Genomic DNA, 13,339 nt, shown 5'->3' with positions numbered 1-13,339 from the left:
AGAGTCGATTATGTGGAGATGCAAGCCCACACAGAGTAAGGAAGAACATTATCAAAAGTTTTTCAGTGCAATTTAAAAGAAAAGACTAAAAAAGTTATAAGGTGGGGCTTTAATTAGCAGATTATTTAATTAGCGCGCTGAATTTGGCCATGTTGTACTGTACTAGCATAACATGGCATAACATATTCCAGTATATTCCAGTATTTTTAACAACAATTATAGCAGAGCAGGGCACAGCAAACAGACACTTTATCCCTGACTTATTAGGCATACTTACTACACTGGCGCCACAAATCTGCAACACATTTTTTTAAGCTTTAGAGATTTGCTAAATGTAGCCACCTTCTGTGATTTTGAGCTCAGTAATTACTTACATGTATATATTTCTTATCACAAAAGCAATGTTAATCTACTTTATAGCTACTACTTACAAATGATAAAATAGAAACTGTCATACCATAGACGTAAAGAATGTAGTCATCGAAGGCCTCGCCCACTGCGTTGGAGGCCACACAGCGATAGGTCCCATTGTAAGACTTGTTCAGATTCTCGATGTAAAGGTCTGAACCAGTGACCACAGCGTGAGGGGGCACATCTTCATCCACTCTCAGCCAGTTTATCTGATGAGGACTGAGGACAACACAGGTACGCAGTCATTAAAGAAGCAATCGTTGTCTTAAAGTGGAGTTTTTAGAATTTTTTAAGACAATAACAGGGCTCTTGCACTTGGATACATATAGACAACTAGTAGATCTTGCAAATGAGGGATTAAATGGGATGAGTCAGTTGTCCTGCATATGCATAACAAATAAAGAATGGAAAATAAATACATGCCTTAGTGCAAAGTCGGGCGATTTGGCAAGAAATGTATCACAATTGTTTTATATTCAGATGTTGCTCAGTTGTAGTGTGAAATGGGAAAGAGCAGTAGGGACATTCAACAAACAGTCATGGCTGGGAAGTGAACCTACAGCACTGAAGTGGTAACATTAACAACAAAACAAAATATTAGTCGGTGCCATTTAACACTGAAACTTGTCCAATTTCTTCTTCCAAAGTTTGAACTTTTCTTGAGACAGAGCCCTGGCTGTAGTTCTCTTGATTAAAAAGACCCAAGCTGATCACTGACAATTTTAGGGAAATGGTTCTACATATGATTAAAATTTGAATTGCCCAGCCCTAGTATATTGGTAGAAGAAGTTGCAGAAATAGTCAAATTAGTATTATTTTTTGATGCTATGTTTTATTTCCCCGGTAAGCGAATTACATTTTTACACAATACAAAAGGCATGCATGGAAATTATAAACCTATGATTATAAAACTGCTCATAATTGAAAAAAATATACGCAATACACTCACTGCGGTTTGCCCTCTGCGATGCATGTCAAATCCAAGTTGTCTCCCTCTCTTGTCAGACCTTCAGGATATGTCACCACAATCTTCACTTCGGGTTTATCTGAAAAGAAACACACAATACTCCAGTGCCCCATGTTATAACACGGCAGTCCTCCTTGCACCCGCAGCTAAAGAGTACAGTACAACCACATAATGAATCGCGCCGTGGAGGGAAACTCGTACACGGAGTCAAATAGCCCAGAGTAAAACATAATGGTGGGTAAGGTGATTTTTCCCATGTGCTCAGAAGACATACCGAGTCTACTGTAGCTTACAGCAAAAACGATTTTTCCCTTCTTATCAATGCTCACCAAAGATTACCAAAATGTCAAACGGCTCCAGTCAAGCTTTTTCTTTTTTCTTTGAAAGGTCAAATAAAACAGTTGTCTATCTGAAATAAATTAATATTCCATACAGCGTATAAAAGGGTACGTTAACCTTTCCTTGATGTTGAACAGTGTAAGGCAGCCAGTATTACCTGTACAATCACCGCACTATTAAAAGAACACCTATATTTTGTCTGACATCAAAGAAAGTTGATATTTTTTTCTTTCTTGACTTCACAGAGGCTATTTCAGATTTCTTTGAGACATGGTCAAGTTTCACATTAAGTTCTCTTTTCCAAAGCCCAGGACCTACCTCAAAATGGTTGCCAGGTACTCCAATATTTCTAGCTCAGGGTCACTATGTAACATTTCTGATTGAGTATTCTCCACCTGCTTTTCTCCATGGAATCATAATTGCTTTACCTGGAATGTTCCACAGTATGGCATTTAACTTATTTATATCTATGGAGACAAGCAGGTGGTGAGGACACAACCAGATTAGATTCTTTAGAGAGGTGACCTGACTCTTAGCAAGAATGCATGTTTTTCAAAGTATTTTTGAACAATAATACACACGTACTGTAACTTGCTAAATCAAAGATGTATATATGTTTTAATGCCATTCTCTGAAACATTCTTGGCAAAAATCATCTCTATAAACACAAGCAAGGGGCCAACCTCCTACTAGAAAAGTTACATATGGCACCTTTAAAGACTCTACTAAAGCTAACTGGTTAATTGATTCCTATAAATCATATCTATATATATTTTATCTCAGAAAGTACATCATACAACTGTACTTTTTCTGTCCTTTTTGGTGTTTACAATTTGAGACATCTAATAAAGTAGGAAGGTTATGGAAGGACAGGTTTGTGCCCACAGGCAGCATTATGCTCATTGATTGACAGTCCACCAGTGTGTTCAAGCTAAAAATAGTGTTATGGTGCTGATTCCAAAAGTCAAATGAATTCAAAGTGTTTTTTCTCTTGGGTCAGGGCTGTATTATAAAATGCCAAGTCATATCCTCTATAGAGGACCCAGTTTAGTTAATTGTGTTTGCACGGGGGCTTGGCAACACATGCAGTTTCTTGGAGTAGTGTGCATCCCTCGGTCACTTACATAGCACTTCCAAGTGTCTTTGAGCCAGGAGGTCCTTTACAGCCGGGTGGTCAATGATGCAGTCCACTGGCACTCCATCATCGTCTTTGGTGACAGAAAACCTCACGCGGCTGCTGACGGTAAACATCCTGTCATATGTCTCCTCCACCGTGGCCTCTCCTGGAAAAACACCACCGGCACAAGACAGGAGGAAAGTTAAGTGCAGTTTCGCTCAGAAATCTGCCATCAAATCGTGCCGCCGCACAGCCCTGCACTGACCTAATGAGCAAATAGTCAGAGATATTAGAAGCACATACCTGTCTATGATAGCTGCTTTCAGATGGCATTTACATTTAATTTGTGATTCATAGATGTGGAGCCCAAACCTGGCGTTAGTGGACTGTGATGGGCCCCGGGCCTTCATTTGTGACAGGAGCAGTGCGGAGCACAGGGTTCTATCAGCACTATAATGAAGGCTGTGCAGTTTGAGACTGGGGCATTGTTGGGGCTCACCCTGCAGTAATCTGCTGCCCACTAGGCCCTGGGCTGTCAGAGGGGCATTCATTTAGAGAGCATTACAATGCCACAGGGGCGCGGCATTAGCTGCAGTGCTGAGTGCGATGGTTTACTCGCACTTAATGAAGTGAGGAAATAATTACAGCCCTACTCTGACCTGCAGCACACTTCCATTTCAGCCGCGTCACCGGGGAGTCCAGTCTCAGGCCAAAATACTGTTGTTCCACAGTGGATGATCTCACAGGCCTCCTGATGGAAACGAACCCATGTAACACACACCATACACTGCCTCCGAGTGGACTACACAACATTTACAGTAGTGGGAGGTGTGAGCACTCAGTGCACTGCAGACCATTAAACGTGACTGGCCATAGCGCCTGAACAGGCTCTTTAAAACACACCGGATGTTCCTGTAATGTAGGAGCTATAATAATCCATGAGACAAAAGACAAGGAATGTATGTGTGAACCTGTGATGACAATGTATAAAACATAGGTTAGAATGTGTGACATTTAAAATTCAGTTCTATAGACAGACTTAATGTATTCTTTGTAAGTAATTGCATGGATTAGCTGCAGTGTGTCATAAAGAACATGACAGCTGTGTTGTAAAAACAAATTTGATGGAAATCTCTTTATTATATAATTTATACTGTACAATTTACACATAGTTAGTAACACAAATTTGGACAGATTTGTGTTTTAATAATGCACATTGTCACACTGGGAGATGTTGAAGTTGCTCATGTGTGCTAAATGGCAAAACTAAAGGGACAAACTAGCTCTAATCAAGTCAAGAAAAAAACTCTCACTCTACGTGCTAATTGAAAAAGTCTTGCTGAATAATTTAGAGGGCTGAAATATTTCAAATGATTTTACAACTTGTGAAGCCACTAATTTAATTCTGTGGATCAAACCATCTTAAAATTTTGTCCTCCACCAAACGCCTGTCAATTATCAGTGTCATCTCCGCGCTGACAAGAAAAACAAGAGCGATCAGGTCGAGGAAGGACTCCAATCTGAATGCAGAGGAGACTGGAGTGTTGCAGCAGAGACGTCAAATCAAACGCGCTTGTGAGCATCAACTACTGATCAATCCCAGTGCAATCAAGCATAGCCGCTCCTCAGGGTGACACAGTGCCTCGGCGCGTTTTAAGCCCGGCCTCTTGCCTGCCAGCACAGTGCGCCAGCATCACTGATCCTGCTGTCTGTAGCTGCCACCGCTCAATGTTCAATAAAACTGTCAGCACTGAGTAAAAATGTACTCCAATACTACTCTGCAACTGCCATGAGTTTACTTTTACACAGAACCTTTTAAATGTTTAACAGTTTAACTTGTAGGACTTAACAATTAATCAACTAATCATGAGTAATTGACAATAAAAAATGACAAAAATTATCATATTTTCATAATTTATCATATTTTCATAATCATAATCATTATCCGGATTACACAGACTCTCAAACAACTACAAAATATTTAACAATTTAAGTAGTGTTTTTATTTTGAAGCATGTTTGAAAATAAATGTGTCTTTTTTTTCATGTATTGAGCAAAATACATAAAAAGAGAGTAAAACAAAATACTTGTTTTACCCCTGTACAGATATGTTGTAAAAACAGCTCTTGGGGTAAAACTGAGACATCTGAGTGTGTTTTGCATCTCATTATAGAACACTTTATTCTTCAGAAAACAAGAAGTGTGCTGTTAGCATGCTAATTGTTGTTAGTTTTACCGAGATGATGAATGATGCTCTGAAAGTTCTGTGTTTCACGTTTTTAAGACAATAAAAATCAGATACAGTTCCTGTCAGTATGTTGAAGAGTGTACAATAAGTGACTTATGCAGTAAATCTACATTAATTATCAACCTTGTTTATAACCTAATAATAATGGGCTTCATTCATGAATGGTTCCTTAAAATATTTTTCATAACTTCCACTTTAAGAAGATGCTGAGAGAACTCTACGCCAGATTCGCAAAACGTTCAGCCAAATTTCTTCTTAAATGACAGTTGCGCTTAATTCACCAAAATCCAGTTACAAACACCACAACACTCATTTACATTACATAACAAGTATATGTATTTAGTAAGAAACGCTCTCTAAACTTCCATACATGGCCAATATGGGCTTAGCATTATGACATCCAGAGCGAGTCAACAGACATTTTTACTGCATCAACGGCGATTAAAAATGTCCAAACACACATGAACACACTCATTAAGGGCATATTTAAGTAACCAACCTTTTGGAATAAGTGCTTTCCGTGAGTGGTGAACCTATGATACATAGCGAGTGAGGGCGGCTGGGGGGTGAAGGGGGTGTGGGGGTGTGGGGGTGTTGAGTCCGGCACGGTGACCAGGCACAGGACAGTGGCCCATATGGAGAGCACTGGGGCTGGGACAGGCTGAGGCTGTCACTGCAGCCTGTATAAAGTCTGTTAGACCAAATAGACCACATGCCCTATAAAACTACTCATAAATGTTACTGGATCACATAGTAATATTTTTATATGAAATCATTTAAGAAAAAAAAAACCCAAAACTTACAATCTTGGAGAAGTTAGAATTTTGTGTTGCATTATTAGAGTAATAATATTCTAAAACAGAATTTTTGTTCTTATGAGTGCTCCTGACTATTTGGAGGACTTCCAAATAGTCAGTTTTTTTCTTCCAGAAAAAAAAACGTTTTCAGTTAACAAAACATTTTGTGAGTGGCAAAAATGTTCCAAGTACAAATTTGTTTATAAAAACGCTTCATGAATGAGCCCCAATATACCCTATATACATACAAGAATATCCATATTTTCTGCACATATTTTCTAACATTATTGCTTTGCTATATATACAGCATCACTGCCGTTTATGGTAACTGGCCTTTTTCCCACCTTGCAGTCTCTCACCCCTAAACCCTGTAGGCCTAAACCTGCCAGCATGATAAATGGCTGCTAAACCTCTCTGCACGTTTGCAAGTATGTTTAAATTAGCTAGCACATTTCCTTTTGGCTATTAAGGACTGGCCTTGGCAGTGCAGTGAAACAAGAGACAAACATGATCAGAGAGATTGTTTAAAAGTGATGTGATGTGCGCCTTTAAACTTGAAGGGTAGAGCAGCTAATGAATAGTTTGGAACATGCATAATGAGTAGTGATTTGTGTTTCCAGGGTATGGGGGGCCATGACACTTGGGCCAGCTTTTATGTAGCCACTGCCGTTATGGATTAGCCCTCTCAGCATGTCAGTGGCATTTCGCTGATCCGACCGTCCTGTTGTCTCACTCTCCCTTACACAACCATCAACAACTTCCCAACACAAATCGACTTTGACTCCTGCGGGGAGCACTGGAGGCACAGATGGCATTTAGCTTCACATTCAGTCTTGTCTAAATATTTCATCTCTAGACAAGCCAAATGAATCCCCTCCGTTCAAATCCTATCCATATATACAGCATAACAACACTTGGATGGCCACTTTAAATGTTGTATGGACAAGTAAATATCTCCCCTTGGTAAGTATTAAGGCAGTCAGTGAGTATTTAATCTCTCTAAGTACAGCTGAAAAGTATGAAGGATTTTGCACCGAGCTGACCATTTATGAAAGACTCTGGGATCAAATGTGCAGTTCTTAGTTCATAACCATGCCTTGACAAACATAAATCCACATACACATTATATATGACAATGACAAAGAATATATCACAGAAGAATTAAATAATTAATAACTTTTATGAAGAAATCATAAAAGTTGAAGCATAAGTTACAACTGGAATAAAAACAAACATTAAAATTGTTGTAGCTCGAACTGCAAAGAGCAAGAGGCTGTTAATATCTAGATACTTTTCTTTTGGCAGTGTTCTGGACATGTCAGTCAACATAATGGTACAGCATGTATAGGAGCTTGGGAGCTGTACTTTTGGTCCACATAAGAAACTTGTAGAGATGGAGGATGAAGGAAGTGGACAGAGCCAGAGCATGTGAGGCAAACTGCAGCAGGCTGTTACTGCACTGACCTGTCAGTTCCTCCTCCCCTTTCATCCATCGGATAGAGGCAGCTGGCTTACTGCCCATGGCCGTGCAGGTGAGCTCTGTCTCATTGCCCTCGCTCACCAGGTCCTCCCGGCTCTCGATGATTGGGCTGCCCGGCGGGACTGTCCCACAAAAAAGGCACAAACTGTCAGAAAAACAGTGACCACTACACACATCACACATGTACTATCATAAGCTTGTAATGATTAGCTGTTATATTGATTATTTCATGGCTTATTTTATAGGAATATAAACTTTATATCTGTTTAACTAACACCACACAGAATTTCCAAACATAACGTGATATAAATTTCCTGTTTTCCTTGTGGAAATATTTTTTTGGGCAGGAAATACATGGTTTGTAATGTTGCCAACACTCCAACAAATGAATATGGTACTTTGGCGCTGATGTAGTTGATGCATTTTAATCATATGTAAAACTTGTGTACCACAGACTGGGCTGAGTGATCCCTCATCGCTCCTATGTGACTTTGCTGCATAACAGGCTGTACCCCTCTCACTCACACTCTCCAGCAGAAAGTCAGCAGGGTGTTTATTTCAAGGACTCTTCATGGCAACCCTTGGTTCAGAAATACTGCAGCTATGTTTCAATTGTACATCTCCAGTAATTACTTAAAGTGCTTTTAATTCCTTTCAATCCCCCAGGATGTCTGCATGTATAATAAAGCTTAACTAGAGTCATTTCATTGCAAAGCATCAAAGTGTACCACAGCTGACTCTCAATGGGGACTCATTTGGAGCAGCCAAGTCAACATTCACCGGGATTCACAGAGTCAACACAGCTGCCACGGCCGATACGGGCGGAGCCATCCGCTTCAGCATCTGCTCCTTTTCGTACTGACTTTGCCGTTGAGCATCACAAGGACCTAATTGGCTGACACTTTGTTTCACTTGCAAGAGCTAAATCAAAGATATCTACAGTATTCCCCATATTCACTGCATATTCCTATATTATAACTGTGATCGGAACAATGCAGCGCCTGTGTGGAGGAGACACTGCTGTTTGCACTTCCACAAGCAACCTTGCACCTACCCAAGACAGTGATGTCTGCGTAGGCTTCCTGAGGAGGATCAGTGTAGAGCTGGCACACGTAGCGGCCCTCGTCCGAGAGTGACACATTGGACAGAGACACCCGCAGCTCGTTGTCAGAGAAATTCACCAGCTGGAACCGGGCGTCCTTCAGAGCTGTGGGCATACAGGCAGAGACAGTGAGGCCAGGGAGGGACATGGACAAGAGACACTGCCAGACACACGGCACCAGAGGTGAGAGGGAGAGAGAAAAAACAGCAAGGAAAAAAATGAGAACAAGCTTGGAGAGGAGCAGCGGAGTGCTGCCCTTTTGTGTGCTTTCTCCTTAATTGAGTAAAAGAAAAGTGAGTTTCAAAATGATTCATACAAGTTGATTTATAAAGTAGCTTTACAGTCCACAGAGCACTCACAGACACGGGAAAGTGTGAAGAGTGCTCATGAGGACTCCTAACAAGCTAGGAAAGTCCAGGAACTTAAAATGGGCTGCTACTGGTCATGGATGGCTGCAACAAGCTAACATATTCCAGGAAAAGAAGAGGCATTCAAACATACATAATGAATTAAATCAGAGTGTGGCGAGGGCCCAGCCTCTAAGTCAGACTGCCTCAAAAGCTGTATACTGATGCCTTGGTGGATGGTATTTTCTTTAATGCTGTCAAAGTGGGTTAGATGTCTGTCTGACTTTTTGATTTGGGTCAGCCCTCTCCTTGAGCGCTCTTTTACATAAACAGCTTGGGCTGATTTGATTGGGGGTATTTTTGATGTTTTGACCTGACATTTCATCAAGTCCTCTTTTGGCTTTTTCAGCTAGACGGACTTAGGCTCTGTCTGTTTCTAAAGTGCAGAAAGACGTGTTGCCACCGGGCTTTAGACTTGAGCATCCTAATCACTACTACAGGTCATAAAGCTACATCAGCATGATACTCAGCACCTGTATTATAAAAGAGGCATATGAAAGTCAGAGATATGCTGTGCAGATCAACCAAACCTGTGCTAATGCCAAGTAGCAGTAGCCTCACTATTGTAGACAACTGAAAAGGGCTGAGTTTCTGTCTCCATAAAGCTCTGCAGTTTGACATGCTGACATGATGTGACAGCCTACTGCACCCCAGTCAATTTGTTAAGAGGCTCGCCCAAGCTAAGAGGAAAATGTCCATAAGACCCTCATTAGCCTTATAAAGCATAAATTCATAATGAACACATAGTTTATTAACAGTTTATTGATGATTTTGTAACTAATTAGGGGTTAAGGTTAGGGGTTGGGGCATTAATTAAGGCTTAATAACTATTTAAAGAGGGGATATTAAGACTTCATTCTTTAAGGCTTGATTTAAGTGTTATCCAAAGGGGCTTCATACACATTAGTACAAAGGTAACAGTTGTGTGGGCTGTATTATTACTGAAACATTCCAAATACAAATATTTTACCATTTACTACAAAAATTCAAAAAACAATATTATTTCATTACTTTATTGAGTGAAAGTTGAGAGCTGAGAAGAGCTACACAAACAAGTGCAGCCTGTGAGCCCACGTCGCAGTCTGTGCCTAACACATGTTGAACAGACAAAGAGTTGTGAGCCAATACTGGGCCTTTGTTTCACTGACCACTCACAGTTGGTTGACCTTGGCACGCAACATAAAGACCACAGTTAAATTCAACAACTTTTCACTAACTGGTTTGGCACATAACAGCAGCCACACCGCACCCGGCACGACCAGTCTGTGAACACTTTCATCTAACAGACAATGAAGTATGGAGATGTACAAGACAAATGGTAATACTGACCTCAGCACTACAACAAGAGACACATTTGTAGCACAACATGAAAAACTGAAAAATTAATGATACTCAGTCAGTCTACCAGTCTGCAAAGTAGAATTTTCAACATTTATATTTAATCCTACATGTATGTGATAAATATTTTTATTGTTTATTAGACCATCTGTCATCCATACAGACCCATGCAGCATTATTTTAGCCTCAAACCATCCATCATAAAGGAGCTTTAGGAGGCGTTCACACACACTGTGATCCTGGTCTGAGCCCAGTGTAGTCCTGATGTAGACTCTGTTAGGTCCTGCTCTAGTCCTGGTTTAGTTCTGGTCTCAATTCAGTTAAGTCCCAATTTTGCTGTGTACAGGTGTTAAATAAATGTGTCTCTGACACTTTCACTTAGAGGATTAGGGTTGTGCAATTAATCAAATTTATAATTATGATTTCAAGTAATACTCAATTACAAAAAGGTTGCAATCAAAAATACAATTAATTAACTTCTGTTCAGAATGATATGAGGCCTGTTCAACCGCACAACTATTTGTCTGTCCACAGTGGCTTTGAAAAGAAAAGTCATTGCACTACAAATCCATTTTTACAAATAAATGATATATATATATCTATATCTATCTATCTATCTATCTATCTATCTATCTATTTACCTATATATATATATATATATATATATATATATATATATATATATATATATATATATATATATATATATATATATATATATATATATATATATATAATTTATTTGTAAAATGTATTTGTAGTGTAATGACTTTTGTTTTCAAAAGTTATTACATTTGTAATAACTGATTTTAATTATGGGCCAAACATAATGGAGGGATCCTGTTAGAGCTGAATGCTTTGCTGTTGTCCAATGCTCTACACCATAATGAACATGTGCAACTGACTTCACCTGTCAGTGGTCATAATGTTATGCTCCATTGTTGTACATCTCATTCAATACTTGTCTAATCAACTGGACCTGTACCTGCGACATGTATTGCATCTCTATTTGTTGCATGAATTTGTTGTGTGTCAGAGGATCTGTTAGCACTAGTTACTTGCATGAATCAGAATCTCTGTTCTTGTCTCCAGCTCGTGTCCTGGTGTAGCTGCTGTTTACTTCCTTGTACATAAAGATGTGGAGCGCTGTGTGGAGCGAGCCTGTTGACAGCTAACAATGCCACGGGCAGAGGGGGGTCCCGCACAGATATGAGTCCTCCAGGAACATGGCCCAGAATAGCAGTCAGACCCCCCCCACAGGACCATACACAGGAGCCAGAGTCAAACAACGCTACTGCTGCTGTCACCGAGCTGCCATAAAGACGGATCTAATTGTAGATAAACCAGAGCTTTTGTGTTGGTAATTGGCAGTAGCACTTCATTGATTAAGGCAGAGCAAAATGACACAGTCTATTTTAAAACGCATATGGAGCGGCTCACTACAAATAAAAGGCTGAATGACTAATGCAGCTCGAAAAAAAGGCTGATATTGATTGTTACAAGGATGTCAGACTTAATTATTCACTGCTGTGTTTCATTTAAATCATCCTGTTGTTTCCAAAACACATAAAACTGTTATGGTGCAGCTACATCCCTTAAACCTGCGTTTCTCAATTAAGTTCTCACGTAACTTTCTTTCTAAAATCTTTTACTTCTCAAAGTGGAAGTGGATAAGACGTCAGAGGCTGCAGCAGCGACGAACAGCTGGGATGTGATGGAGACTGAAATAAGGAAGGTCCTCATTCACCTTGAGTCTTGGCGTCTGTCCCAGTCTCAAACAAGTAAAAAAACAAACAGGAAAACTCCGGCTAGAGGTAGCACATATGCTCATGCATAAGCATAATGTTCAATATCCTAATCTACCAGATTATCGTAAAATCGAACAGTGACAAGGACGCCAAGCTGCTCCCATTACGGAGGCACTGTGTAGTATCTCATATTAATCTCAACGTTTTCTGGGCTTAATGACTTGTGAAAATGAGCCAAAAGAGTCAAGGACATAAGGTATTAAGTTTGCATGGACAATTGAATACAAAGATTTACTAAATTGGTTAAACTGCCACATAATCACAAGGAAACATTTCACACATGACTGAATCAGTCTGTAACAACAGAAAATTTAATACAGATATGTGCCTACGTCTGGACTATATATTTCTTTTGAGTTTGAATTTTTAAATTCTACAAAACACAGAAAACTGTCCTCTAGTTCAATTTTTTTCATTCTTTCTGACATTCTCAGACTTTTTAATAATCCAGTGGAATTATTATGTGTCCTAACATTTGCTGTATTTTACTTACTCTTCACTATTTAAAAAAAAAATCACTTGGACAGAATGAACTTTGCATTTTGACATCTTGAGTAAAACATTTTAGAGTATTTATGGGTGGTAGCTGGTTCACCATGCGTGTCTTCATAAACATTACTTTGCTTAGAATGTTTCACAGTATAGCATTAAACCCCTTCCATATACTCAGTTAGAGATGTTTTTATTTCTCAAAAAATAACTTGAAAATATCTTTGTATACCTGTCATTCTTACTCTACAGATCAGACCTGTAACCTGGCCTGGTGACATCAATCGTCTCCATGAATAGATAAATAGGTGTAATGTTATACTATGGAACATACAAAAAATATCTGTGCAGAAAAGCAGTTAATGATGTAACGTTAATAAACTCATGATTTCTTATGCAATTTACAGTGTGTTAAATATAGATACTCAAATGTGTGTTTTCTTGTCCCATGGTGCAGTGTTCGGGGCAGGTCACTCACGTCTGTAGTCTTTGAAGTAGATGGTCTGTCTGTTGGGGTTGAGGAGCTGGATCACCGAGTCGTCATTGTCTCGGACTCTGCAGCTGATGGTGGCTGTTTCTCCCTCGACCACAGTCACGTTGTCGGTTGCCAGGTTCTGACCGTCCACTAGACACACACAAACAGAGCACGAAATCAAACATGAGGTCCTTGTTTAGTCCTGATATGAGGACTTCGTTTGGCCCTGTCATAGTCCTGGTTTAGTTCGGGTCTAGTCCTGGTTTAGTTACACATTTAGTCCCAGGTTGCCCTACACCAATGGTTCTGAACCTTTTTTGTCTCCAGTACCCTCTAACTTGGGTAATACGTAAATACATTG

General features: G+C 39.7%; 1 protein-coding gene across 3 annotated transcripts in view; it reads right to left on the bottom strand.

Moving 5' to 3' along the window:
* cadm1b (cell adhesion molecule 1b) overlaps positions 1-13,339 on the bottom strand; it is a 109,841-nt gene that overhangs the window by 22,870 nt on the left and 73,632 nt on the right. For all 3 annotated transcript variants that reach the window (XM_033977662.2, XM_033977661.2, XM_055226104.1), the window contains 6 exons: positions 12,982-13,128; positions 8,414-8,566; positions 7,344-7,481; positions 2,842-3,000; positions 1,361-1,457; positions 458-630 (listed from right to left, as the gene is read on the bottom strand). In XM_033977662.2, the coding sequence (XP_033833553.1) occupies positions 458-630; positions 1,361-1,457; positions 2,842-3,000; positions 7,344-7,481; positions 8,414-8,566; positions 12,982-13,128 (867 nt within the window). The remainder of the gene's footprint in view (positions 1-457; positions 631-1,360; positions 1,458-2,841; positions 3,001-7,343; positions 7,482-8,413; positions 8,567-12,981; positions 13,129-13,339) is intronic.

This window comes from Periophthalmus magnuspinnatus, chromosome 13 (genome assembly GCF_009829125.3).
Source record: "Periophthalmus magnuspinnatus isolate fPerMag1 chromosome 13, fPerMag1.2.pri, whole genome shotgun sequence".
In the NCBI taxonomy this organism is placed as follows: domain Eukaryota; kingdom Metazoa; phylum Chordata; class Actinopteri; order Gobiiformes; family Gobiidae; genus Periophthalmus; species Periophthalmus magnuspinnatus.
This window is presented reverse-complemented; position numbering and strand designations above follow the sequence as displayed.